This window comes from Xenopus tropicalis, chromosome 8 (genome assembly GCF_000004195.4).
Source record: "Xenopus tropicalis strain Nigerian chromosome 8, UCB_Xtro_10.0, whole genome shotgun sequence".
NCBI classification, from domain to species: Eukaryota; Metazoa; Chordata; class Amphibia; order Anura; family Pipidae; genus Xenopus; species Xenopus tropicalis.
The window spans coordinates 39,638,550-39,664,097 of record NC_030684.2 but is presented as its reverse complement, the minus strand read 5'-3'; the positions used below and the strand labels follow the sequence as shown (position 1 = coordinate 39,664,097).

The window sequence follows — 25,548 nt, the reverse complement described above, 5'->3', positions numbered from 1 at the left end:
AACCTCCCGTTCAGGCCCTTGTTGCTAAAGGGGAGCGGGTTTAGTATGTGGATATTGCCTTGGGCACCTTTCCATGTTGATCCACCTCTGAATTGGTAGTATCCAGGCCTGGACTGGAATTTAATATAGATCTTGGCATTTCAAGTACACAGAGGCCCAAAAAGCTCCCACAAGCCCACTAAATAGTGACTATGGCATCTTACAGCAGCCCCCATGGTATTTGCCAGAACCCACAGATTGCCAGTGCGGGCCTAGTAGTATCATGCTGTGCGATTTTTGTTTTTTTTCATTCAGGTGCACAAGCACCATCAGACCATCCTGAACAACCTAAAGCAAATCTGCCTGAATAAATGACTCAAAATTAATACCAAACAGGGTGCAAAGTAGGGACATACAACAGCTGCAAAAAAGTGGCTCTGTTGAATATAATATGTGTGATGGGACTGAGTACTTATCGAAACAGCATATTTCACTTATATAGAGATTTGCCTCTTTCTTTCTATCCCTCTCTTTACATATATATACTGTATATAGAGAGAGAGAGAGGGAGAGAAAGACACACTGTCCCTAACATAAATAAATAGCACACTTATAAATTGTGTTAAAGGGTTGTATGATACAGGCTGAATTTGGTCAGAGTTTCCAGGATCCAGATGGATAACGTAGGTGGCAGAGAGAAGTGGGTAGAGGGTTTCAGAATGGTGATAGAAACAGACTTCGCTATGATAACCTCTTCGGTGCCAGGTGGATTTATAAGCAGTAATACATACAGATACAAACAGGCTGATTTTTACCCTGTTTCACACACAAAAGCAAGCAAGCAAGCAATCAAATATACTCTGGGAAAGTCAGTGAGGCCATGTCTAAAGCTCATGTAATAAACAAATATCAGCGGGTAGCAAGTACCAAACAGGAGTAAAGCTGGCCATACATGGGAAGATTTTTAAAAAATCTTTTTGTTATTGTAGGACTGAGCTTATCCTGAAACGATAGTTTAAAAGTATGATTTCTCCATCAAAGAAAATGACCATTTTAAGCGATATTATCTAGTTGAAACTTATAAAAACTACCTGCCTGGCCCTGCAAATAATTGGAAATGGGCAAATTTCATTGTTAAAAATGAAAATCTTCAAACCTGCCCGACTGATTTTCTAAAGGATAAAAAAAACTGAAACCGGATGTACAATCTTCGGTGCCCTTCCGATAATTTGATGGATTTGTTGTATCAAACTAAAATTGGTCGTTAGGGAGAGATAAATCTTAACATGTATGGCCACCATAAGATGTAGGTTGCAGGGCAACACACAGTATGATGGGGGTATTTATCAGACAAATACACAGTACAAGGAGGAGGGGAACTTGTATCAAATAAGCACACACTATAGAGGTGGCCATACATGCTGAGATCCGCTCGCTTGGTGAGGTCGCCAAGCGGGCGGATCTTCTCCCGGTATCCCCACCTACGGATGGGCGATATCGGGTTAATTCAGCCTAATTCGGTCGTTTGGCCCTGGGGCCAAACAATCAAATTAGAAAGACGATCATAGGCGCAGTTGGTTCGGAGACTGCATCAACGAGCTGATGCAGTCCCCAATCCGACTAAATTTTTAAACCTGCCCGATCGATATCTGACCGAATTCAGGCCAAATGTCAGTCAGGCAGGCCCATCGTTACTGCCCCTACACGGGCCGATAAACTGCCGAGTCGGTCTAAGGGTCCAATATCGGCAGCTAGAATCAGCCCGTGTATGGTCACCTTATATTAGGGATCATGTATTAAACAAGATTATAAAATTAGCTGGGGTTATCAAACAGACAAACTATAATATACAGGTAGGTGGAATGTATCAAACAAGCCCACACTATAGCACTAAGTCTAATTGTGTGACTAGTATCAAACAAGCACTGTTGGGGTCAGGTATCAGCAAAACACATGGTTTAATCTGTGTATTAAACAACAACATATGTAGGTTTGGGGCCATGTATCAAACAAGTATAAAGTATAAATAGTTTGGACTTTTTTTTATTAAACAAGCCTCCAGGGCCCCAGGATGGCGGCCATATATCAATCAAGCACACAGAAGGGCTAATTTATGGCCGCTAAGTGCAACTGCATTCGCGCAAAATGGCCACAGTCATTTTGTGAAAAAACCCATTGCATATTAAGCCACTTCTTGCACTTCCACATAGCTGTGTTAAGCGCACACATGTGTATTCAAAAAAATCATGCACAAGTGCATCTGTTAACCTTGAAGGTAGCGGTGGCTTCAGGGTTCCCACAACGCCCTGCTTTACAAAAGGAGAATAACTAGCACCTAAAGCTTAGTGCAACAAATTCATTTTAATGCTACATGCCAATAGTAATTTTAGCTGCATTTGCTACCCGACCGTTCTCTGGCCTTAAATTGGCGGGTTTGATTTTCTGTTGGATAGGAGACCGCATTGGCTCATTGATGTGGTTCCCGATCCAACGGCACCTATGCCCGCTGTTGTAATTCGATCGTTTAGCCCTAGGATCAAACAATCAAATTTTCCCAATATCGCCCACCTTTAGGTGTGCATATCGCAAGAAGATCCACTCGCTTGGCGGCCTTGCCAAAAGAGCAAATCTTCCCGTGTATGGCCACCTTTAGTTCTATGTATATTTATTTTAAAAATTTCAGTGGTTTAAAGTTTTTTAAATGTAATAGTGGTTGAAAGCAGTGTTTGTGTTCTGTTCTCTGGTTCTGACTTTTGAAACAATGTTGCAGAAGCCAGCCGATTCACAGACCTGGAGGATAGCCAGATCCTTCTACATTGTTTCAGGAGGCTGAACTCAAAAACAGAAAGGGATAATAACCGAATAATGATTTTGATTGCAATTAAGTTTACAAATAACTTTAAAACCATTGAAAATGTTTATGTAATGTATTCGAATCTTCTTTGCTTATGTAATAAACAGTTTTTGGTTCAAGAGACCATTATTATTATAGTTTATGTGAAAATGGCTAATTTAGCTCACAGTGTGGCTTGGCTTTTTTCCCTGGTTTACCACATTTGTGCTGGGGACTGAAAAATGTGCTTCAGAGGCACAAATTGTAGGCATGCATCTGATTAGCATGTTCCATGGAGCCAGCTGAAATGAAAGGGAAGGGCTGCCCTGTGTCACATTGATGGCCGTGTGTATTTTGCAACAGATTAAATGCGAAGAATGTGAGTGAACCTGAATAATTATCTGGTGTTGGATGTGCAAAAGCATGTGTAAACCCCAGCACCACACAGACAATTTCATCCTGCCACTGTTTGCAGGCAGCTTGCCGCCCCTGGATTATTACACTTGTTGGTCACTATATATATAAATATATATATATATATATATATATAAATATATATATATATATTGAATAGGTGCTGGTGTTTTAGAAACATAGACATTGTGTCTATGGTTACACCAACCAGTGCCCAATTTCTCCTACCATTTGTATTCATCAACATTAAAAGATAGAGCATACACCGGAGCTATTTAAACAGAGAGCAGGTACTGTATATCTAATTGCTTTTAGGATTTGCTCAGTTAATAGACCAGTTCTGGGACAAATGGATTGTTCTATAATTATCAGCAGGAAACAGAAATGAAATCAACTGAACATCCTGCTTCATGAATATGGAACAGATGTAGAAGAGAGCCAGTCTGTCAGTGTCTGCTGTTGTGAACTACAACTCCCAGCATGCCCAATAGTCAGTGTAGTTATCTCACAGCAGGAGGGCAACAAATGTGACATTTCTGGTGGAAGGACAAGTACAATGTTTAGTATATGGCACACACAAGACAGGGGGATTCAAGTGCAATTCCTATTTGCTATATGTAGATATTGATATAGTCAATATTTGCAGTCCAATTGCTTTTAAAAAGCACAGCCATATGGAGATAGGTCCCTATTATGATCTGGTTAAAGACATTCATTTTTTAGTGTAACCTGGTCCCTCGATCAGTAATTCTAGACAATTAGATTCTACTTGGCTATAACAGACATGAAAAATTCTTACCTTTTCCCCATGAAATATTCATGAATGCCTTATCCATCCCGTACCTCCCTAATCAATTGCCAGTATCCTGTAATCCTTACTCTTCCTTCAAAACTGGTTTCCTCTTCCAAAGATAGATATCCAAAAAGGAGGATCCTAACTGGAACAGCAGCTGTTTAAACAAAATCCGCTCTGTCTGCCTTGCACAGACGTACAAAGAGTGATGTCCAGATAGACAGATAAATGGACGGATCAATCCAGTTGGACTTGGCACTGTCACTACAGACAGTTAACATTGACCATGCCGCGGCTGTAAAGTTTCAGTGCACCCATTAAACGTGGGGATATGTAGGTGCCCTTTTAGGCAACTCTGTTCCTGAACTGTAGGCATCAGCTCAAACCCAGGAGCTACAGGGAACGGAGAAGCCCATCTAATTGTATCTCCTGTGCATCAGTCCTGCTTTGTGAGAGAAGCTGCAGGAATATTACAATCACACAGGGAGAGAAAACAGGGGGAGGGAGCAGGAACTTAGTATTTTATTAAGCTTCTCTCCCTAACTATTGTTTCCCCCTCCCTATGTTTCCTTCCTTCACATAGCGTTGCATTTTCCTCCATTGTGATAAAGACTCTTACTGAGTTTCTCTTCCCTATAGGGTAACCTCTGCTCTGCAATTACCAGGACAGTCTCAGCCTATGCCAGATTTCCATGAGGAGCTGCAGATAATCAGGACAGGCTTAAAAGGGACAGGATTTACATGGTGTCAAGAAGGCAGATTAATGGGTATGGGTTGCTAAATGTTAGGTTTATGTGCAGTGCAGTTTGGAGTCAGATTATAAGGTTGGTATGGAATATAGCATGATGTTTTGGCTGTAGATTATAAAGACAGGCTTTCAGCCAAAGGGAAATGGCTCAGCCCTTCTGTACTAGAAATGATTTGGAACAAGCTCAGGCAGTTCTGTATTTTATCTTGGGCAGCATGACCCTGTTTATATGCTGCTCGGATCAGCACATATTCCTTTATCTAATGCACCATAATATACTCTATATATATATATATACACACGTACATAGTATTTTTATGTATATATATCTCAGTGTTAAGAGAGAACCACAGTCATAGCTGTATATTAACACAGTGGTTCTAAAAGATGAATAATTGTATCAGTACAACCCATAGCAACCAACCAGACGTTTGCTCTTATTCTCTGCTAGCCCAATAAAAGCTTGCTGCTGATTGGTTGTTACAGATAACAGGGCTGCTGCAATGTGACACGTTAGTGAATGAGCATTTGAGGCACAGCCTTGTCAGCTAATTATCAGATAGGGCTAAACCAGTACTTGTTTCCTCTTTGAATATTTCCCTGTTAAGGACATAAATATGTAAAACATTATTTTTTCACACACCCTCAAATGCGCTAAGACACATCACATTGTCTCATTATGCTTGGCTAATTGTGTATCATTAATTAATTGCCTCATTTGCTTTTAGGTGAGAATCAATTTCAGTTCAGTATGTGGTACTTTAATAGGGGAATAAAAGCACTGCATTTATCTGTGTCTGGACCTGCTAAAATCCAGGGCAAAATGCCCTCTGTGAGGACTCTTTATCCATATAAAGCACGGCTATTCAACCAGCAGCCTTCCTCTGCTGCGCCAAGCATTCCTTGCCAGGTAAAAGCTGAGAGCTCCACCAAAAGATGGAGACTGCTGGTTAGACAGCACTCAAATAAAGTGTTGCTGACATTTTCTTTTCTTACTCATGCACAGTTGTACTTCTTTTCTAGAAACATGCCCCCCCCACAAGACATCTTTGCTAAAATCTTAGTAGGTTCAGCACCTTAATTACAGTGGGCCTGCAGGGTTGACATTTTGTAGAATGGGAAATCTGCCTCAGGTGGCACACATGTGGCCAACACAGTGGTGCAGTGAGAAGTATTGATGCCATATAGCACCGGGGTCCTATGTTTAATTCCAGCCAGGATAGAGGGTTACTGGCTTGCATTTTACTGTTGGTAAAACACCTGCCAAAGCCACTATATTTGGAATACCCTGGCCGGTCCAATATGCCCCAGTATGCCCCCAGTCTTAGACTATCTCTTCAGATCTATTCAGAATCGACCCATAGCCCACCCATTACATCATTCCCTCCCTGCCGCACCCCGTTGTTTCAGCCCCACCACAGCCTGGTTGCTAAGAACATTTAGGGCTCTGGCACAAGGGGAGATTAGTCGCCCGCGACAAATCTCCCTGTTCGCGGGCAACTAATCTCCCCGAGTTGCCATCAGTTGCCATCCCACCGGCGAAAATGTAAGTCGCCGGTGGGATGGCACACGCGAGGCAACTTCGGCGATTTGCCGAAATCGCCTGCGCAGCGTGTGCCATCCCACCGGTGACTTACATTTTCGCCAGTGGGATGGCAATTCGGGGAGATTAGTCGCCCGCGAACAGGGAGATTCGTTGCGGGCGACTAATCTCCCCGTGTGCCTGAGCCCTTAGGGTGAAGACACACTGAGCTACTAGGAAAGGTGGCAACTCTACCAGGAGACTGTGGGGGGATTTTAATGAAGACTAAAGTTGGCCATACATGCACCAATATACGTTTCGTATGATTTTCTGACTGCGCGTGGGCTGCAAATTATTGTCCTGATAACTTTCGTACCATGGCGATCGGTCATTTAGTTGATCGAATAGGCTAGAAAATTTCAGTCAGATAAGGATAAAATCTGCGCACGTATTGTGTATCTGGCGATATCCTTGGGGAACTTACATTGAATTTCCAGGAAGTCACTTTCGTACGACTGGTGTCTGCCAACTATTTCATGTACAGAACATCCTCCCATTTGTTATAAAGCTGTCAGTGCTTGTATCCTGCTGTGTGTTGGGATTGTGTCTGGGATTATTATATATTAAATGACACTCACATTAATTGTGAATGTATTTATGTTGGTGCAGTTTTATCCTAACAGGAGCACCGGCCCAGGGGATCAGGTAAGTGGTTACAAACACTGAAAGGTGCCTAACGTTTTGTCACACCCCCAGGGATTGGAACTTTCCTTCTCCTTTAACAAAAAATATCGCCATCTGCCTCTGCAGGGCACTATTTGCAAGGATTGTAAATGTTCTCCCGTGTTTACATGGGTTTCCCCAGGGTATTCTGTTTTCCTCTCACTCTCCAAAAACATGCAGGAAGGTAAATTGACAAAATTGCCCATAGTGTGTAAGTGAGTGTGATAGGGACCTTATATTGTAAGTTCCCCTGGGGCAGGGACGGATGGGAATGATGTATAATCTCTATAAAGTACTGCAGAATTTGTCAGCACTATATAAATAAAGTATAATTATAATCTCCTAGTGAAGGAAGGAAGAAATAATGCAGCACCTGTGGGGAATAAATAAATCTCTAGCTAGATATCAGTACTGGGCCTATTTAACTCTTTTCTGTTATTTTGCCTAATAGAAGCACTTTACTGTTATAAAATCAGTGATTCCTGATTATTATGAAGGCCTTTATGTGTATATTAATCTTATACGCAAAATGAGCTTCATATTAATAAATGTAAAAAGGGAACATTAATAGTGACTAAGAAAATCAATGAAACCATTTATGGAAACCAAAGAAACGTAAAAACTTGAGCTCGATAGACATATCTTTTTTTTAACCTTACTAACTATCCCCCATATGTATCAAAAGGCATACATTTTGCCCAGTACCAGTAACCCATAGCAACCAATAAGATGTGTGCTTTTAAACAGGTGACCAGAGAATTCTACCTGCTTATTGGTTGCTATGGGTTACTGCTCTCCTCTCCTCGATTTGTTACTGACTGGAAATAAAACTCTAGAAAGGGGCACCAATATTGTATCATATATATTTACCAAAATCAGAATGTGGCCCTTCTCTTAAGCTGCATCTAAGTCACTGTGATAATTGAGACAGCCAGACTGTCAGGCAAAGTCAGAGGCAATGATTATTCAAAATGAAATGGACCTGTAAAAGCAACATGCTGATTGTTGCGCACCTTATTTATGTTTATTTAGTTTCACATTATTATGTTTTGGGGACAGAACTTATACAACATATATTATGTCTGTTTTTGCCACCCTGTAGCACTAGTACAGCCAAATCTAAGTGCTGATTGGTTGCTAGTGGTTACAGGGCCATGTAAATTGTTCCCATGTTACCCATACCCCACCTTAGTTATCTAAAGGGGAGAATAAACATGGCGATGCTGAAGCCAACACTATAATGTATTGTTTTCGCTTACTAGTACTGCTCCCAAATACACTGTATTTTAATCAAGCTTATCATCTCTTAGAGATGTGATGGAGGTTGAAAAAACACAAAATCAGTCAAGTTGAATGATTCACTCAAATAACTATTTTCTAGCTATATGATAAAGAAGCATCCAGAGGGTAAAACCCCAAAATCATAATCAAGTCTTTTTGGAACAAGAAGTTTCAAACAACCTACTGTATATAATCATTTGTTATATAGAACCGCATACAGACCCAAAGTCCTGCCCTTTATATAGGGTCCCAGGTCCCCGCTCTGACCAGAGATGTCAACTAACTACAAGTCATGAGGTACATGGGATTAGCTGATATCTCTGTCTGCCATAAACACCCACCTGGGGGTTAATTTTGCAGCCTTTTCCACTCACAAAATGTGCTATTAACTCTCCATACACTTCACTCTATATCTTTCTGTATGACCCTTATGCCTGCGCTGTATCCTCCCACGCCATAATCGAAATGGTATCCTAGCAACCAGCATGTAGGAAAGAGAAAAAACTTTATTGAGCTGCCAGAAAACAAACAGAGAGAAATTAACCCTGTGTGGATAGAATAGATGTACGGTAAGTAAGAATCATTGTGTTATAGGCCTTTAGAGCCATTTAAGCATCCCCACATTGCAGAAGGAAAAAACAGAATCCCAAGCTTAAGGGGAAAAGCTGTATTTATAACAAACCCCTGTTTGTTCAAGGGGTCAGTTTTTTTTTTTGTATTATCTGCTGTACTGGGATTTATGTTACAATGTGCCTGTAAGAATAATGGGTATTATACACCAGCACCTCTACAGGGACAGTGCTGGAATAATGGGCATTATGGGTCAATACCTTTATAACCTATATGCCTACTTGTGTATGGGATTTAGGCTAAAGAACAGAATGAGACAATAAAATATACTGAATGCCCTAATGAAACAACTTTCTTAATGTTACTGTTGTAATCAAGAGTGGTAATAAATACTAATTCCTATAGAAAACCTATTGATAAAAATGCTGATGCAGATAGGTTCCATAATACAATTAATAATAAAAGTTACCAAAGTCAGATTGTAAAATTGCACCATCACAGGAAAATATGAGCAAGCCACTGACCTCCTGACTAGTATTGATCAAGGGTAAAAGTAATCTTTGGTTTCTCACCAAAGGAGTGTCATGATTGAACTGAATAGGGAGAACTTACTGTCTCCTTTGGTTGATGGTATACCATTTACATAGTGATTAATGTACCCCCTATTGTAAAATATAAGGATATTATAAGTCACCGAGAAGTTCCATGACCAAATAAAACCACAAGGCTGAAGGCTGAGTGCTTTTATACAGGCCATGAAGCTATGACTTCTAATACAATATTCCATAATATAATATTTTCATACTATCATATTTCTAATATATTTTTCAGCAGGGGGTCCAAAATGTATTATAATACACAAGTTTCAGTAAGTTATATGATCAATTATAATTGATGACATCACAAAGCACTATGTATAAGGATATAATTTACTGGTGTATTATAAACAAATATAACCACTTGACTGCAAAAAAGGGGCACATTGCACCCTGCCTTTCCAGCCCAAATGAATTGCCACAGGTCTCTGCTCTCTCTTTGTATTAGAACATTAAACCTTTTAGAGGCTGCTGTAGGCTCTGCAGCGTAAGATTTTCCATGCTTGCTTCCATTGCTGGGAGTTATATTATGATCACTATGAATGTAGCAAGGCTAGGAAATCATTGTACAATAAATGACATTAGAGACCATGCATGTGTTTCCAACTACTGTCCCTAAATATTGCAGTTAATAGGAGCAAAATCAGCAGGATCTGAGCAGCTGATGAAGTTCATTCAAAAGTGCAGTATTCATTTATATCTACACAGTATAGACCTTCCCTAGAAGACTTGGCATATGTTGATGAGAACTACAAAGTCAGTGGTACCTAGTGTGTCCTATAAAGTAAACACAGATATAGGAATTAGCTGAATTAGCTTTGGCAAACCAAACAATAAATAGAATATCCTTCAATCCACTGCTAACATTTTTACGGGTGTGGCGATTTGTCGATCGCAACTTTGGCGATCGCGCCGCCGCATATGCCATCCCACCGGCGATTTACATTTTAGGCGGCATTTCGGGGAGATTAGTCGCCCGCGACAAGGGAAATTTGTTGCGTGGCGACTAATCTTCCCATGTGCCACAGCCCTTAGGGTACTTATGAAATTTTGATTGCTGCTATTGGCGACAGCAATCACAAAGCTGCTACCAGTTATGGATCACTTCCCATTCACTTACATAGGAAATACAGTGAGATAACCTGCCTAGTTGGTTATCACTTGAAAACACACACTGCTGTGTTTTTGAGTGATAATTGTTGGTACAAGTGATGTTATTGGGTTTACGTTGAAATATAATTGATTTGCATTGGAAAGCAGCATTTTGGTCACCTACACAAACAGCCATAGCTCTTAAATATCATATTCCCTCTAAAAAAAACAACATTTGCAATTCTACAAATTCTCTCTCCCTACTTCCCTTCTGCCAGTTTATGCCAATAACGCACTAAGGAGCAGGTCAGTGTTTAGTGTTATTCTAGAAAAGAAAGATACTTAGCACTTGTCAAGCATGACAGCTGTCACACACTTTTTCCCAACAACAAAATCCAGCTATAAATAGGAGACACAGGTGGTTTTTGGCTGTTTGCTAAAGTACGCATTCTTTTTAACGCCTTCAGTTCCAGAAACATAATTGGATTGGTGTTCAGAGTGTTGTGTTACTCTGGGGGCCTATATTAGTCTGGTTACCCACAAAATGATTTCTAATCAGTTATTTACTTTGACTTACTACTGTCTATTGTAAGAAGCACTTTTGTCGTATTAAAGGGGTTCATGGAGACCAGGGCTGGAACTAGGGGTACAGGGAAGAGGCGTGACATTGCACACACCAATGTCGCGGAAGTGACATCACTCCCATGGAGCATCCCAAATCCCCTACTCTTTTTCAAAAAAAAGAAAATATAGGTTCCCTTATGATAAATACAGCCCTGCCCTTCTATGTAACTCCGGCCAGCAGCGCAAGTAAATCAGCAAACAGGCGAGAAGGGGAAATTGGTTGCTTGCATTGGTGAGTGGGGGCTTACTTTGGTCACCTTGCCTTTTTGGCCTAGCACTAGTGATGAGTGAATCTGTCCCGTTTTGCGTTTTTGTGAAAAATTAGCAAAATGGTGAAAAATTCTAGAGATGCGGCTACCACACTACTATTTTTTTGTGCACACAGTCTCTTTGACGCGACTGCAGCTCACTCGGCAGTTTTTTTGCAGCACAGAATATTCATAGCAGTTTCGCCAAAAAAATGGCTAATGGAGAAATGTGGAATTTTGTAGTGAATCCATACCTGACAAAAAAATTCACTCTACTTAGAATAAGGCACCTTAGCACCTTTGCAATTGGTTTTCATTATTTATTTTATATAATTTTTGAATTAATTGCCTTTCTCTTCTGCCACATTCCATATTATTGTTTATTTTTAGTACTTATCTTTCTGTGCAGGCTCTCTACTAATCATATTCCCATCTCTTGTTTAAACCACTGCATGGTTGCTAGGGTAAATAAAAGACCCTAGCAACCAAATAACTGCTAAAATACCAAATGGAGAACTGCTGGACAAAAAGCTGAATATGAATAGTTCCAGAATATCAATGATTAAAAGTTACTTTAAAGGTGAACTACCCCTGACATTAATATAATATAACAAGGAAGCAATATGCAGAAATATATAACTGGCAAAAAGATCTACAGTGTATAAAAAATCTGTCGATAAAACAAAAATACACAGGGGGAATTCTCACAAGTGTCCTCCATTCAAAATACAATACCTGCCCCGGGCAAAAGGTTAGAGCTCAGTTTTAGTTGACTAAGAAGTCGGCATCCCTATTGATAAATATGAAATCATAATGAAATGGTAATTTTTTTTATTAGGGGCCAGTTCTACTTGACAGGGCCCTCTGCCCAGGGGTCTTAGTACCCAGGTGACCAGTGGGTTACTAATGGGGGCCCTAGTCATTTAGTAATATGGGTTCCTGTGATTCCTAATAGAGGCCCTGTGTATAGAGCTTGGATGAAGGGTAGGTAAACATAAAATTACTTCATAGCCCAAGAGGTTAAGCCAATTTAATGTCACTCTCTGCCTGCTCTATACCTGGCCATTAATATGCCTGCCCAAACTCCCTCCCTCCCTACCCTTGTTACATCGCTGTCCATAATTTTCCCAAAACACGACAAATGAATGGATCACTTGCTAATATTTAATAATACTCTATAGCAGTGATCCCTAACCATTGTTTCCTGAGCAACATGTTGCTCCCCAACCCCTTGGATGTTGCTCCCAGTGGCCTCAAAGCAGGTGCTCATTTTTGAATTTCTGGCTTAGAGGCAAGTTTTGGTTGCCAGTCCACATAGGGGCTACCAAATAGCCAATTGTAGCTCTCATTTGCACCCCCAAGAACTCTTTCCATGCTTGTGTTGTTCCTCAACACTTAAATGTGGCTCACAGGTATAAAAGGTTGGAGATCCCTGCACTACAGGGCTCATGTATATCCACAAGTGCAGTTGTGTGTAAAACCACTTTTATTAAAGGCACTTGTGTCAAAACACACTCTTTGCACTAGCACCACTCAGCCCTTACTGTCTTCCATTCCAAATAGAGCACTTCTGTGCCTATTGATAAAGATAAACCCTGGAACTATAGCCACCTCTTGTCCCCTTCATGCCCAGCATCAATAGCAAAAGAACAGAAAGAACAGAAATGATCCCAGACAGACTTCTGTGCAATTGCATCTAATTGCACTGAAATATGTATGCAGCTGCAGTATTTTTGCTGAATTGGATGCAATAGTGGTATACACAGTGCAACTGTGCACTACCCTCTTGCAACCACTATGAACCTGGAATTTTCAGTGCATTGTGGGGACTGCACTTATAGTGGAAGGTAAATGCTTTATGAGTAGTGTCCTGTGCAGCTGGACAGGTTGAAAGACCACTTGTAAATACTACAACAAAACCATTTATCGCAGGGATCCCCAACTTTTTATAATTGTGAGCCAAACTCAGATGTAAAAAGTGTTGATGAGCCACACAAGCATGAAAAAGTTATTTGAGGATGCCAAATAAGGGTTGTAATTGGTTATTTGGTAGCCCCATGTTGACTGCTGGCCTGCAGGAGACTCTGCTTGGAGTAAAACTGTGACTCTGTGCTTCCAAAACTTGTCTCCAAAGCCAGGAATGTAATTATGGCACCTACTTTGAGGCCACTGGGAGCAACATCAAAGAGGCAGTGAGTGACATGATGCCCCAGAGCCACTGGTTGGGGATCACTGATTTATCCCTATGGAAAACTTGATATACACACACTGCTTATTTAATTTCCTTGGATTTTTATCTTATCAACTCAAAGACATTCAGTTTCATTGTCAGTGTGAGTTCACACCCTGTGCATTCAGGAAATGGTTACTATTATTGCAGCATCTGTTTCATTTTGTTGTGCTGGAATTAACAGTAGGATGCTGTAGGATTTTCCTGTGGGTGTGAAGGAATCAATGATATAATCCAGTATGCTAAACCCACCTCTAATCCTTCACTGACATTTGTAATCAGATTATGGGCACTTTTAGATAATGGTTAAAATGCCGTATGGAGTGGCATAGATGCTCACTGTAGCGCACTTTCGGAACAACTAAGACTTTAGCGAAGATCAAAGAAGATATAGGACTTATGGCTGGGTGAGAGGCAGTAGCTTCCACTCAATGCAGAACCCCTCAGCCCATTATACTCTATCCTGAATTACCTACACTACTGGGAGTTGGACATCTTTGAGGTCAGTGCTTTAAATGGGCCAACCAGCAAAATTATTTAGGGCTTCCCATTTCCAAAATCTCAGGAAAGATGATCTATTTTGTTTCAATATAAATATGAAATTGTGCATGAGTCAAGACTCCTTTTCAGCTCCTATTTATATACTTGTGTCCCTCCCAGCCACTGGTTGTTATGCTGAGGAAATATTGATATTAGGAAGTCAGTGTGCAAGAAAAGGGCTAAGAATATACAGCCACAAGCTGCAGCTTCTCGTTTCTGCTATTGCAGGGTTATTAAACCAGCTGTCTCGGGGCTACTGGGAGCTATGGCATCCTTATGGGAATTCACAACAGCTGGAGGGCACAAACATATAGCATTCTTCATGTATCATGTATGTATCCATGCTTGACAGAGTAATATTTCATATGTATATGTGGTGCTTAGAGTCATGGAAAAGCATGCTGGCAGAGGTGGTTTAATTTTTACAAGTCTCCATATCAATGTACTGCTCAATGCAAGCCTCGCTGCTCCCTGTCTTACAGCAGATTTCAGTCCTGTTGATTTCCAGCTGTTGTACAACTACAAGTCTAAGCATCCCTCTGCTGGCTAATATGAATGAGGGACACTGGTAATTGTAACTTCTCAGCAAAAAAAGAATGGTTATCATTTTCTATATCTATAATGCTATCTAAAAATATTTCAAATACTGTTGCAAGGACAGACATATGACTTTCATATTCAATATTTCAAATATTTCAAATACTGTTGCAAGGACAGACATATGACTTATATGGTGCCCTATGAGCATCAAAAATAATATTCTGGGGGCTTGCCTCTCCTGCAACTAGTTATATGCTAAGTACTAGTCACTCACCTGTGTGGTCCATGCCTTAGGATATACCTAACTACATGTGGCACTTGTATATTTCATACACATGACCTGCTTCATGGAGGGGGTCACAAGCAGAGGGAAAGGAGTACTAAATGTGGGAGGCCTAGTTTGAGTTATAATTATATTTCCCTTAGTCTTGTTTGTGTTTTAAATCCATTAGTAGTGTATGATAGATATTTAGTGATAGATATTTAGTGTTTGCAGTTTTAGACACCTGTATAGCAGACAGAATGCTGTATTATAGCCCTATGCATTCAGTCAGCTTATGGCCACAAAACGGTATGAGCAGGGACAGGATTGTGGGGCATGCTCAGGATGCTGCATCAGGGAGGCTGCCAACTTCACTCAAGTGTGACCCTCTGCTGCAACAATAAACAACAGCTGGTAGCTGGGCGTAGCTGCAGGGATTGCTGGTGGTGCGACTGCACCCTTAGTGCTAAGGGAACCCCATGGGGACAAATAATGTTCCCAAAGAAAGGCTTCAGAATTATTTTTTTGCCTTCGTTTGGATCAACTAGCAGTTAAGCAGGTTGCATATAGACATAAAAGGTTGAACTTGATGAATGCAGGGCCGCAACTAGGAGTAGGCAGAAGAGGCACCTGCCTAGGGCGCAATGATGGGGGGGGGGGGGCACAAGGCAGGTATCTCTCCTGCCTACCCCTAGTTTGCTCCCCCCTTGTCATTGCAATGACCGCCCCATGACGGCACTGCACACATGCACACTTGCGGCTGGGAGAAAGGGTGCAGGGTGAGGTGGCAGACCATTTTGCCTAGGGCACCTGGTTGGCTTGACCCGCCCCTGGATGGACGTGTGTCTTTTTTCAACCTAACTTACTATGTTACAATGTATTTATGCATCAGTTTCAGAGGATAAGGGCTGGAGCTAGTGGTAGGCAGAAGAGGCATGTGCCTAAGGCACAACAAATGGGGGGCACTGGGCATGTACCACTTTGCCTACCTCTAGTTTGGCATACTGAATCTGACTTGGCACTCCTCTGTGGAAACATGGTTTTAATCAACCTGGCATTAAACATAAGGCATTCACCCTCAACAAACCTGCTGGAATTAATTCTATTTCTTCAAGTGAATCTCCACCCAAAAACTGGTTTTGTGTATAGAAAATGCAAGTCTAAGCAAAACAGTTGTTTCAAAGGTTATCAAACAATTATTACATTTAATGTCAATTGAATCCAGTATCTGTCTGACTGTTTCTATTCTCCATGCTCTGGTGAAACAATGTAGCAAAAGCCAACTCATTAACAGAACTGGAGGAAAACTGACTTCTGCTACACTGTTTCATGAGTCAGAACTAGAGAAGAAAAAGGGGTAGCAATTACATTTACAAATACCATTAAACCGATTGAAGTATCTTAGAATTAAATGTTTGCTGTATTCCTTTCTTGGGCAAAGTTATCCTTATAGGCAACAACAGTGCCAATTTAAGAGACTGCATGTTGGTGCTAGTCTGTTGTTGGAATGCCTCAAGGACACACATAAGTTAAAATGCAAGTATAACAAAATGAAATGTACACATTATTGTTCTTACCCCATAATCTCTTAGGGTAATATATAAGCCCCTTGTACAAATACCCTAAAGCCGCAGTGAAAAATGCTAAAAAGCAGGAGATAAAGTTCCCCTTGCAAGTACTGTACACGTTAGTAGATCTAGGCCATTGTGTGTGTTTGTCCAGGAACTTTCCTGACTGCTGAATGTTCTGGGTTTCAGCTGATATTTTAGGCTGTGGGATATGCAAACCACAGCACAATTACTATGAGTTATAATTAGTAAAACATATGATAGCCGTGTTATTCTCATATATTGTATTGTAAAGGAACTTGAAGGTCTTTTCCCTAAGGAAAATGTCCATTACTAATGCAGGTATCGAACCACTTATCCAGAAACCCATTATCCAGAAAGTTCTGAATTACGGAACGGTCCCATCGACTCCATTTTAATCAAATAATTCACATTTTCAAAAATGATTTCCTTTTTATCTGTAATAATAAAACAGTACCTTGTACATGATCCCAACTAAGATAGAATTAATCCTCATTGGAGCCAAAACAATCCTATTGGGTTTAATTTGTGTTTAAATCATTTTTTTTAGAAGATTTAAGGTAGGAGATTCAAATTACAGAAAGACCCCTTATCAGGAAAACCCCAGGTCCCAAGCATTCTGGATAACGGGTCCCATACCTGTACAATGAAAGCTTTAACATCTCTCTTGCACCACAGAGTGCCAACACTGATATCTAACTGCTGGGCCATGAGAGAGACTACACCCCATTCTATTTTCACAGGGCAGAGATGCAGTGATAGCCAACTTGTGGCCCTACAAGTAGGTTATAGGCCACTTAGTCTATAGAAGTCAATTGCACCTGAGACAGCCAACTACAGTCATTGGAAATTGAAGAGGTAGGTACCAGGTTTAGCTAAGCCCATATAGACAGTGGTGTAACAACATCCCCACAAAAAATCTTTGAAGGGGCCCAGCTTTCACCAAAGCCCCACCAATGTATATAGACTAGAGGTTCCCATCATAACATTATGTGATCTGTTACCTGGAATGCTTGGGACCTCGGGTTTTACAGATAAGGGATCTTACCATAAGTTGGATCACCATACTTTAAGGCTACTAAACAACATTTAAAAATTAAATAAACCAAATAGGATTATTTTGCCACTAATATGGATTTCTGCAGCATAGTTAGAATCATATACTAGATAAGATATGATTGAAGATCTCATACCTGTCTACTTTTACCTTTTTTGTTACCTACTTGACAATTTAATCTACAATCATAATCCTTTTGTACTGACCAGCAGAGTGTACTATAAAATATAAATATTAGTTATTTTAGAGTTGTGAGTAAAGTTCCCCTGGTATTTATAATACTTGCAACTACCCCATTCCACCCCTGCTCCATCCTGTTTCCCTCTTGTTTGTGCCATTAACATCTGAATAATGGCTCAGTATTCTGTACCCTTGTGCCAACCAGTATTTCAAATAATGATTTCTGTAGAATACATATTGTCACATCATTTTACATCACAACATTTTGCGACTGAAAGCTAAAAGATGTTTATAAAGCCCAGCTTGCCTGCAGTAATATATAAAAAAATATATATATTGTATATAAATATGAAATAATCCTATTCCCCCATGGCCAAGCCCTATGCAGATGAGGGATGTACCAAATCAAGGATTCAGCCAAGATTCTGCTTTTTTAGACGAAAAAAAGTGCCTGGCCGAACCAAATTCGAATTCTTAAATTCCCGTAACTTCTATTTAACCCTTAAGTAGCCTACTTTGCATATGCAAATTAGTACTTGGTTTAGTATTCGGCCAAATCTTTACCGAAGGATTTGGGGTTCTGCCGAACCCAAAAATAGTGGATTTGGTGCATCTCTAATACAGATATAGGTCTCATTCTGCTTTTTCTCATTAAGGTTATATATATATAGATTTATTCCCTGCATATAATACTTGATCATCAGGGAACCTACCATACAAATCATGTGGGGCTCAATTAGCAACACTCTGAGGCAGGTTTGTCAAAATTTGAGTTTAGAGCTTAAATGGATAATGTCATGATTATTATGGTATCCTTTTTATTTCTGAATGACACTGTTTACATAGCTAATAATTCACTATACCAGCGTTTTTCATCTCACTAGTGTGCCGCGAGATGTTGCCTGGTGTGCCGTAGGCAGGGCCGCAATTTTTACTTTAAAAAAAAAATCCGGGCCCTGTCATTGGTTGCGCCCCGTGTGTACGGGTGACGTCAGTACGCACGGGGCGCAACGTTATAAAAGGGCCTGTGTGCGGTCGCGTGTAGGCAGAAGTGCAGAGGCGGCGCGCGTGAGGGGAAGATGCTGCTGAAGCCGCCGAAGAGTAAAATGCTGCTGGGCACCAATGTATTAGGGGGGGCCATGGGGCACACTGACTTATGGGGGCACTGCTGCTGGGCACCAATGTACTAGGGGGGCTGGCTCTTGGCACCAATGTACTGGGGGGCACTGCTGCTGGGCACCAATGTACTAGGGGGGCACTGCTCTTGGCACCAATGTACTAGGGGGGCACTGCTCTTGGCACCAATGTACTAGGGGGGCACTGCTGCTGGGCACCAGTGTACTAGGGGGGCACTGCTCTTGGCACCAATGTACTAGGGGGGCACTGCTGCTGGGCACCAATGTACTAGGGGGGCACTGCTCTTGGCACCAATGTACTAGGGGGGCACTGCTCTTGGCACCAATGTACTAGGGGGGCACTGCTGCTGGGCACCAATGTACTAGGGGGGCACTGCTCTTGGCACCAATGTACTAGGGGGGCACTGCTGCTGGGCACCAATGTACTAGGGGGGCACTGCTCTTGGCACCAATGTACTAGGGGGGCACTGCTCTTGGCACCAATGTACTAGGGGGGCACTGCTGCTGGGCACCAATGTACTAGGGGGGCACTGCTCTTGGCACCAATGTACTAGGGGGGCACTGCTGCTGGGCACCAGTGTACTAGGGGGGCACTGCTGCTGGGCACTAATGTACTAGGGGGGCACTGCTGCTGGGCACCAATGTACTAGGGGGGCACTGCTGCTGGGCACCAGTGTACTAGGGGGGCACTGCTGCTGGGCACAGAGTTAAATTTTTTAACATTTTCTAATGGTGGTGTGCCTCATGATTTTTTTCATGAAACAAGTGTGCCTTTGCGCAAAAAAGGTTGAAAAACACTGCACTATACCATTTAAAATTTTATTCTTGAACCAACAAATGTAGCTGTAATATTGGTGTGTAGGCGCCATCTCAGTGCATTGTGCCTGAGTCTGAGCTTTCAGAAGGAGCCAGCGCTACACATTAGAACTGCTTTCAGGTAACCTATTGTTTCTCCTACTACCATATAAATGGAGGAGTCCCAAGCCAGACTTAGATTTCTTACTATTGAGTGCTATTCTGATATCTACTGGGAGCTGCTATCTTGCTCCCTTCCCATTGTTCTGCTGATCGGCTGCTGGGAGGGGGGGTGATATCACTCCAACTTGCAGCTCAGCAGTAAAGTGTGACTGAAGTTTATCAGAACGCAGGTCACATGTCTGTGCCACCCTGGGAAATGCAGAATATGGCTAGTCCCATGTGAAATTTAAAAATTAAATATAAAAAATCTGTGTTTTTGAAAAACAGTGCAGGATTCTGCTGGAGAAGCTCCATTAGCTGATGAAAAAAACATGTTTTCCTATGACGGTATTCCTTCAGTACATGAAAACTCACCCAACTTGCCTTCCAATTAGTGCCTGTATGTCACCCAGCCACTTAGATTGTAAGCTCTACAGGGCAGGGTCCTCCTTCCTACTGTGTCTCATACCACATGGCAATTAATCTCTCTTTATTTATACTTATTTATTGTATTTATTATATAACACTGGTCTTCCCTGTGTGTAATCTTGTATATTGTGTGAATGTACAGGGCTGGGTATCCTTGTAGCGCTTTATAAATAAAGTTATACATAAATACATACTTACGTTCTGTTCATTCCTATGGAATTTTTAGAAGCGTATCAACGGGTGAAAGTTAGAACTCACCATTTGATAAATATGCTTCTACAAATCCCATAGGAATGAATAGAACGTGGGTGAGTTATTATGCATTAAGCTCTAAACTCACATTTTGATAAATCTGACCCTTAGTATTAATGTACTTTAGGGCAGAGGGGTCTTTTATGAAGTTTGTCATATGCAAAGCGAGATTTGCACCAGTGCAATTGTGCCCAATGCATCAAAATGTGACAGGCGCAATTGTGCTTGTGGTTTAGCGCATTTTGAGAGCTTGGGGCTGGAACACTTTAAAAGCCGCACTGCTAACATATTTAAATTGGTCATGTGCATCTAGTCCTGGGAATCAGCTCTGCAGGAAAGCTAGCCGAGAAAAGAGACAGGCTCTCTGGGAATCCATGCTTTATGTGACACACCACTAATTTCATCCATTATGTTACTGTTTTTCCTTTCTTGTCCATTGTGCCTATTTATAACCAAAGTCTATAAACGTTACTGTTGTGTCCTGATAATATTTATTTCTCCTGCACATTGCCTGGCCATGACTCTTTACATGCCTAATGAAAATCAGACTACATTACACATTGGCTGCCTTAGCCGAACAGCTTGCTTGAGACGTCACAACGCTGGGACAATATGCCCATGGCACATTCTGGCAACAATGGAAATGGTGACACTTTTCACATCAGAGCTTACTTGTTAGTATTTTGCACAAAATCTCAAGAGATCAGGGACAAAAAACCCACAAAAAGATGTTTCTTTCCTATAGCATCACCACCCTGCTGCACCCAGGCAGCAGGGCTGCATCTTATATAGACAATTAAGTGAGAACACAACCAACTGCATAGGGAAATAATTATGTATATATTGTATATATATATATATATATATATATATATATATATATATATATATATATATATATATAAGAACAAATGAAACATCTCAGAGAACCCCTGCGCTGCATTCTTCCAGCTCTGTCAGTGCCACTGCAATATATTGAAAGGCTAATGTATCCCCTATAATACTCAATAAGTATACCAGGAATCACTTTTTTGATCTAAGGAAAATGCAAGCTAGCATGTAATGTATTTGTTCTTGCTTAGTTTGGAATATGCTAACCATTACAATAAACAAGAATTTATTTTGGGAAGTGGCAACATTTTTTTTTTGGGGGGGGGCATATTTGCATTGTGGTTAGGTTTCTGTAACCAATTTACAGAACCATTTTATAGAAGTGTTTGTTTCACTATGTTTTTGCTGCCACTCTACAACACAAAAGGCATTCAAGTACAAAATAAAAAGGATAAGATCAGTAAATAAAATGATACCATAAATAGACTGAGGTCAACAGACAGAGAGCATGGATAACTAGCAATCTCCAGTTTGGAAAAGATGAAATAGGTAGCAAAAATAAATCCTACCTGTGGTGGTCGGGCAGTGAGCAGCAGCTAAGGGCAGCAGGGAGAGGGCAACAGAAAAGGGAGCTCATTAAAGTGCCAGTAACACAATATTGTGGACATATTTTATTTACCAGAGCAGTATATAACAGAATGTTTCATTTCAATGAATACAAAATCATGGGGGGGGGGGGGGTTACTGGATAGGACTGGTAGACATATATATTTTTATATACAGGTATGGGATGTATATATATATATATGTATATATATGGCCCCACGAGGTATTTTTACGGTTTGTGCATTCCTGGTTTACAACCATGATGCACTGACCAGGAATTAGATGCAATAAGTGGGGCTCTATACTATATTTCTATATAGAGCGAGCTGGAGGTAGAGAGCTATTTAGAGTGTGTTTCAGTAATGGTAACTATACAGGCAGCCATTACTGGCTATAGGGCACATGTACATCTGCAAAGGACATGAGCAATGGACAAAGTCCAGCGTCATTGCACACTTGCACCGCCCCTAATGCAATTGCGTCCATTTAGACGAAATTATCACAACTACACGGAAGTCCATCTTGTGTCATTTCTAGTTTTCACCTTGCAACTGAAATCTGCGCCCGATACTTTAGGCATAAGTGCGCTCCGCCTATTGACATTGGCCATGAAGGGAATCTGGGAGCTACCACCTGGTCAGGAAATGGAGGTAGCTCTAGGGTTTCCCTGCCTCAATAGGCACAGCATTGCTTGATTCAGAACAGAAGGCAGGAAGGACTGAGCAGTACTGAGCGCAACTATATGGAAGTTCAAGGAGCGCATTTTGATGCAAGTACCTTAAATAAAAGTGGTTTTACGTGCAAATGACTGTGTAAAAAGTGCAGGGGCTGCAATTGCACTTGCAGATGTACATGAGCCTTTATGAGTCAATATACCCAAATGTGCAGATTCTCTTTTATAAATGGGCAGTTCGCGATTGCTGGTACTACATCACAAATGCATGCACTTTAGGCACAAATTAGCCATTAACATGATGCCGTGGTGCCACAGTGCAAGATTATGAACATTAGAATATGGTTTTTAGGACAGCTCTTGGATACATGCTGCCCCAGGACTGTGGATGGAGTAGTCATAGATATGTAAGGACAATATTTTTTGGGCTCCAAAACTTGCATCCACCATGGAATACACTATACCAGTGCTGTCCAACTTCTGTGGTACAGAGGGCAGGAATTTTTCCGGCCTCCATGGTGGAGGGCCAATAATGGAAGCTAGTTTTGACCACTCCCCTTTTTTGAAACCACGCCCATGTTATCGCATGACCATAGCCATATTAATGGTGGTAGTGCAGCAAATACCTGCCATACTCTGCCTTCCCTACCCTGCCTGTGTGCGCCATACTCTGCCTTCCCTACCTTGCCTGTGTGTGCCATACTCTGCCTGCCCTACCCTGCCTGTGTGGCCATACTCTGCCTGCCCTACCCTGCCTATGTGTGCCATACTCTGCCTTCCCTACCCTGCCTGTGTGTGCCATACTCTGCCTGTCCTATGCTGCCTGCGTGTATGGCACATAAAGGCAGCATAGGGCAGGTAGAGTATGGCACACACAGGCAGCCTACAGTGACGCTATGCTGGCACTGCTCCTACAGTCTGCACAACAACTATATATTAAAAAACCTTTTAATTGCTGTACCATCTCAGTATATGTTCTTTTTATAGTGTGCAGGGTTTATTTGTGGGTTTCTACTGCTCCTACAGTCTGAGGTGTGAACAGGGGAACAATGTGGGTGATTACAGCCTGAGCCTGAGGTGTGAACACTGCAGGGGGTGAACAATGCAGGGATTAAAAGATGTGAACAACACAGGGGATTACATGTTTAAACAATACAGGGGGTTTACAGCCTAAATCCGAGGTGTTAACCATGCAGGGGGGCAGTACTGATACCATTTAAATCTTACACAAAGGTAAGCCATCAAAGCAGCCAGACAGGTGGGGGGCCCACAGAGGGGGGCTGCCACTTGGACAGCACTGCACTATACAATATGCTGTGCAATTACTTAATTTTGTTCTGAGACTGTTTTTTGTTTTTTTTGCTTTCATGGGGAAGTGTATTTACCCTTATGAGGGTGTCTACTTTGTTCCTGCTAAAAAAAAAACATAGCCTTTTTCACATGATTTATGACTGAGATTATAGTTATAGGATCAGAAACACAGTGAAAACCTCAGTGATCATTTTTATGAAAGGTCCTCAACTCAAGTTGTTTACTTTTACACCATTGTAACCTGGAGAGCCCCTAATAGGATTTGAAAGAAGAGAAGAGGGGATAAATGTTAGCTGAAGCAAAACAAACAAAGCCATCAAACTTTTAAAATACATAAATGATGATAGATATAATTCACAACAGCTGGAAGGCCAAAAGTTCTACATTCCTGTCCTAAAGGGGAACAATATCCACTTTAGCTACCCAATATGCCATAGCCCCGTTCTAAGTAGCTTTAACCTTCCTAAAGTTAATTGTCACCACCTGTTAAAATAGAATGAGAGACAAAAGCCTCCATTGTTGCACAGCACAGTCTTAGGGATTAGTGGAATATTATAGGACAGAATTAGTGTTGCACAAATAAAGGCCTTAATGTGCCAATGGTTAAATCAGTATACTTATATTAATTATATGATTATGATTTTGTTTCACTTCCACAGATAACTGCTTAGTGTAATTTGTGTCTCTGCAGTAAGTATTATTGTGTTATGCTAAGTTCCTTAATATAATGATGCTAAGTAGGTATGGCTTGTGTAACCTATGGACACAGGGATGGTTTTACGGCACAGAGGCCAGCTTTGAAATTGTACCACCCTACAGGACTTCAACTTAATAAAAAGGTCTAAACTAGAGATTTAACAAAGTCACAGTTCTCCGAAGTAGCAGATACTTTAACAAATATGCCCAGCTTTGCCTTTGTATGTTGAAAGGCTACTTATAGGTGCTGCAGTTGTGCTCTCTGTAACAGTATAGTATAGTATGGTATAGTTGGTGAAAATGCACTGTTATTGGTAAAATAAAAGGGAAATTCCTGGGACACAGTGGGCCATACTACTTATGTATTATACAAGTGTGTGTATGATTGTTGACATTTTGTAAGGTTCATTTGGAGAGATACAACCTCTAGAAGTGCAGTAACAAGTCCCAAGGCACCAGTCCGTGATCAGTAAAGTAAAATTTAAAAAAGGTAACAGATTGGTTGCTATGGTTTGTGTGTTTGCATCTCTTTAATTAAATGAGTCCTACTGAATATGGCATATCTAGGAAACAGCATGGGATAATGGCACTGGGAGCCATCAAAAATGACAAGCAAGTTAATTATATATACTACTATTATCCAGAAACACTTACATCTTTTAACATAGGTTTAAATCAGAAGTGATAATTTAAAACATCCCATAAATAAATCTTTTAAACAAATGCCATATGGTAAAAATGATATCTAATGTTAATGTTCTGCTCCCTCCAGTGCTGGATGTGAGCATTACATACAGTGTGACTACTGAACAACCACTACAATTGACGTATTGGTC

At 41.0% G+C, this 25,548-nt stretch overlaps 1 protein-coding gene across 5 annotated transcripts in view; it reads right to left on the bottom strand.

The window, feature by feature from the left end:
• Window positions 1-25,548, bottom strand: part of nhsl2 (NHS like 2) — a 105,320-nt gene that overhangs the window by 42,655 nt on the left and 37,117 nt on the right. The window contains exon 2 of one of the 5 annotated variants that reach the window (XM_031891004.1): window positions 21,996-22,022. The exons of 3 other annotated variants lie outside the window; for them this stretch is intronic. In XM_031891004.1, the coding sequence (XP_031746864.1) occupies window positions 21,996-22,022 (27 nt within the window). Of the gene's footprint in view, window positions 1-4,025; window positions 4,477-21,995; window positions 22,023-25,548 lie in introns of those variants that run through there. One more of the 5 variants, XM_031891006.1, reaches the window with a different exon arrangement.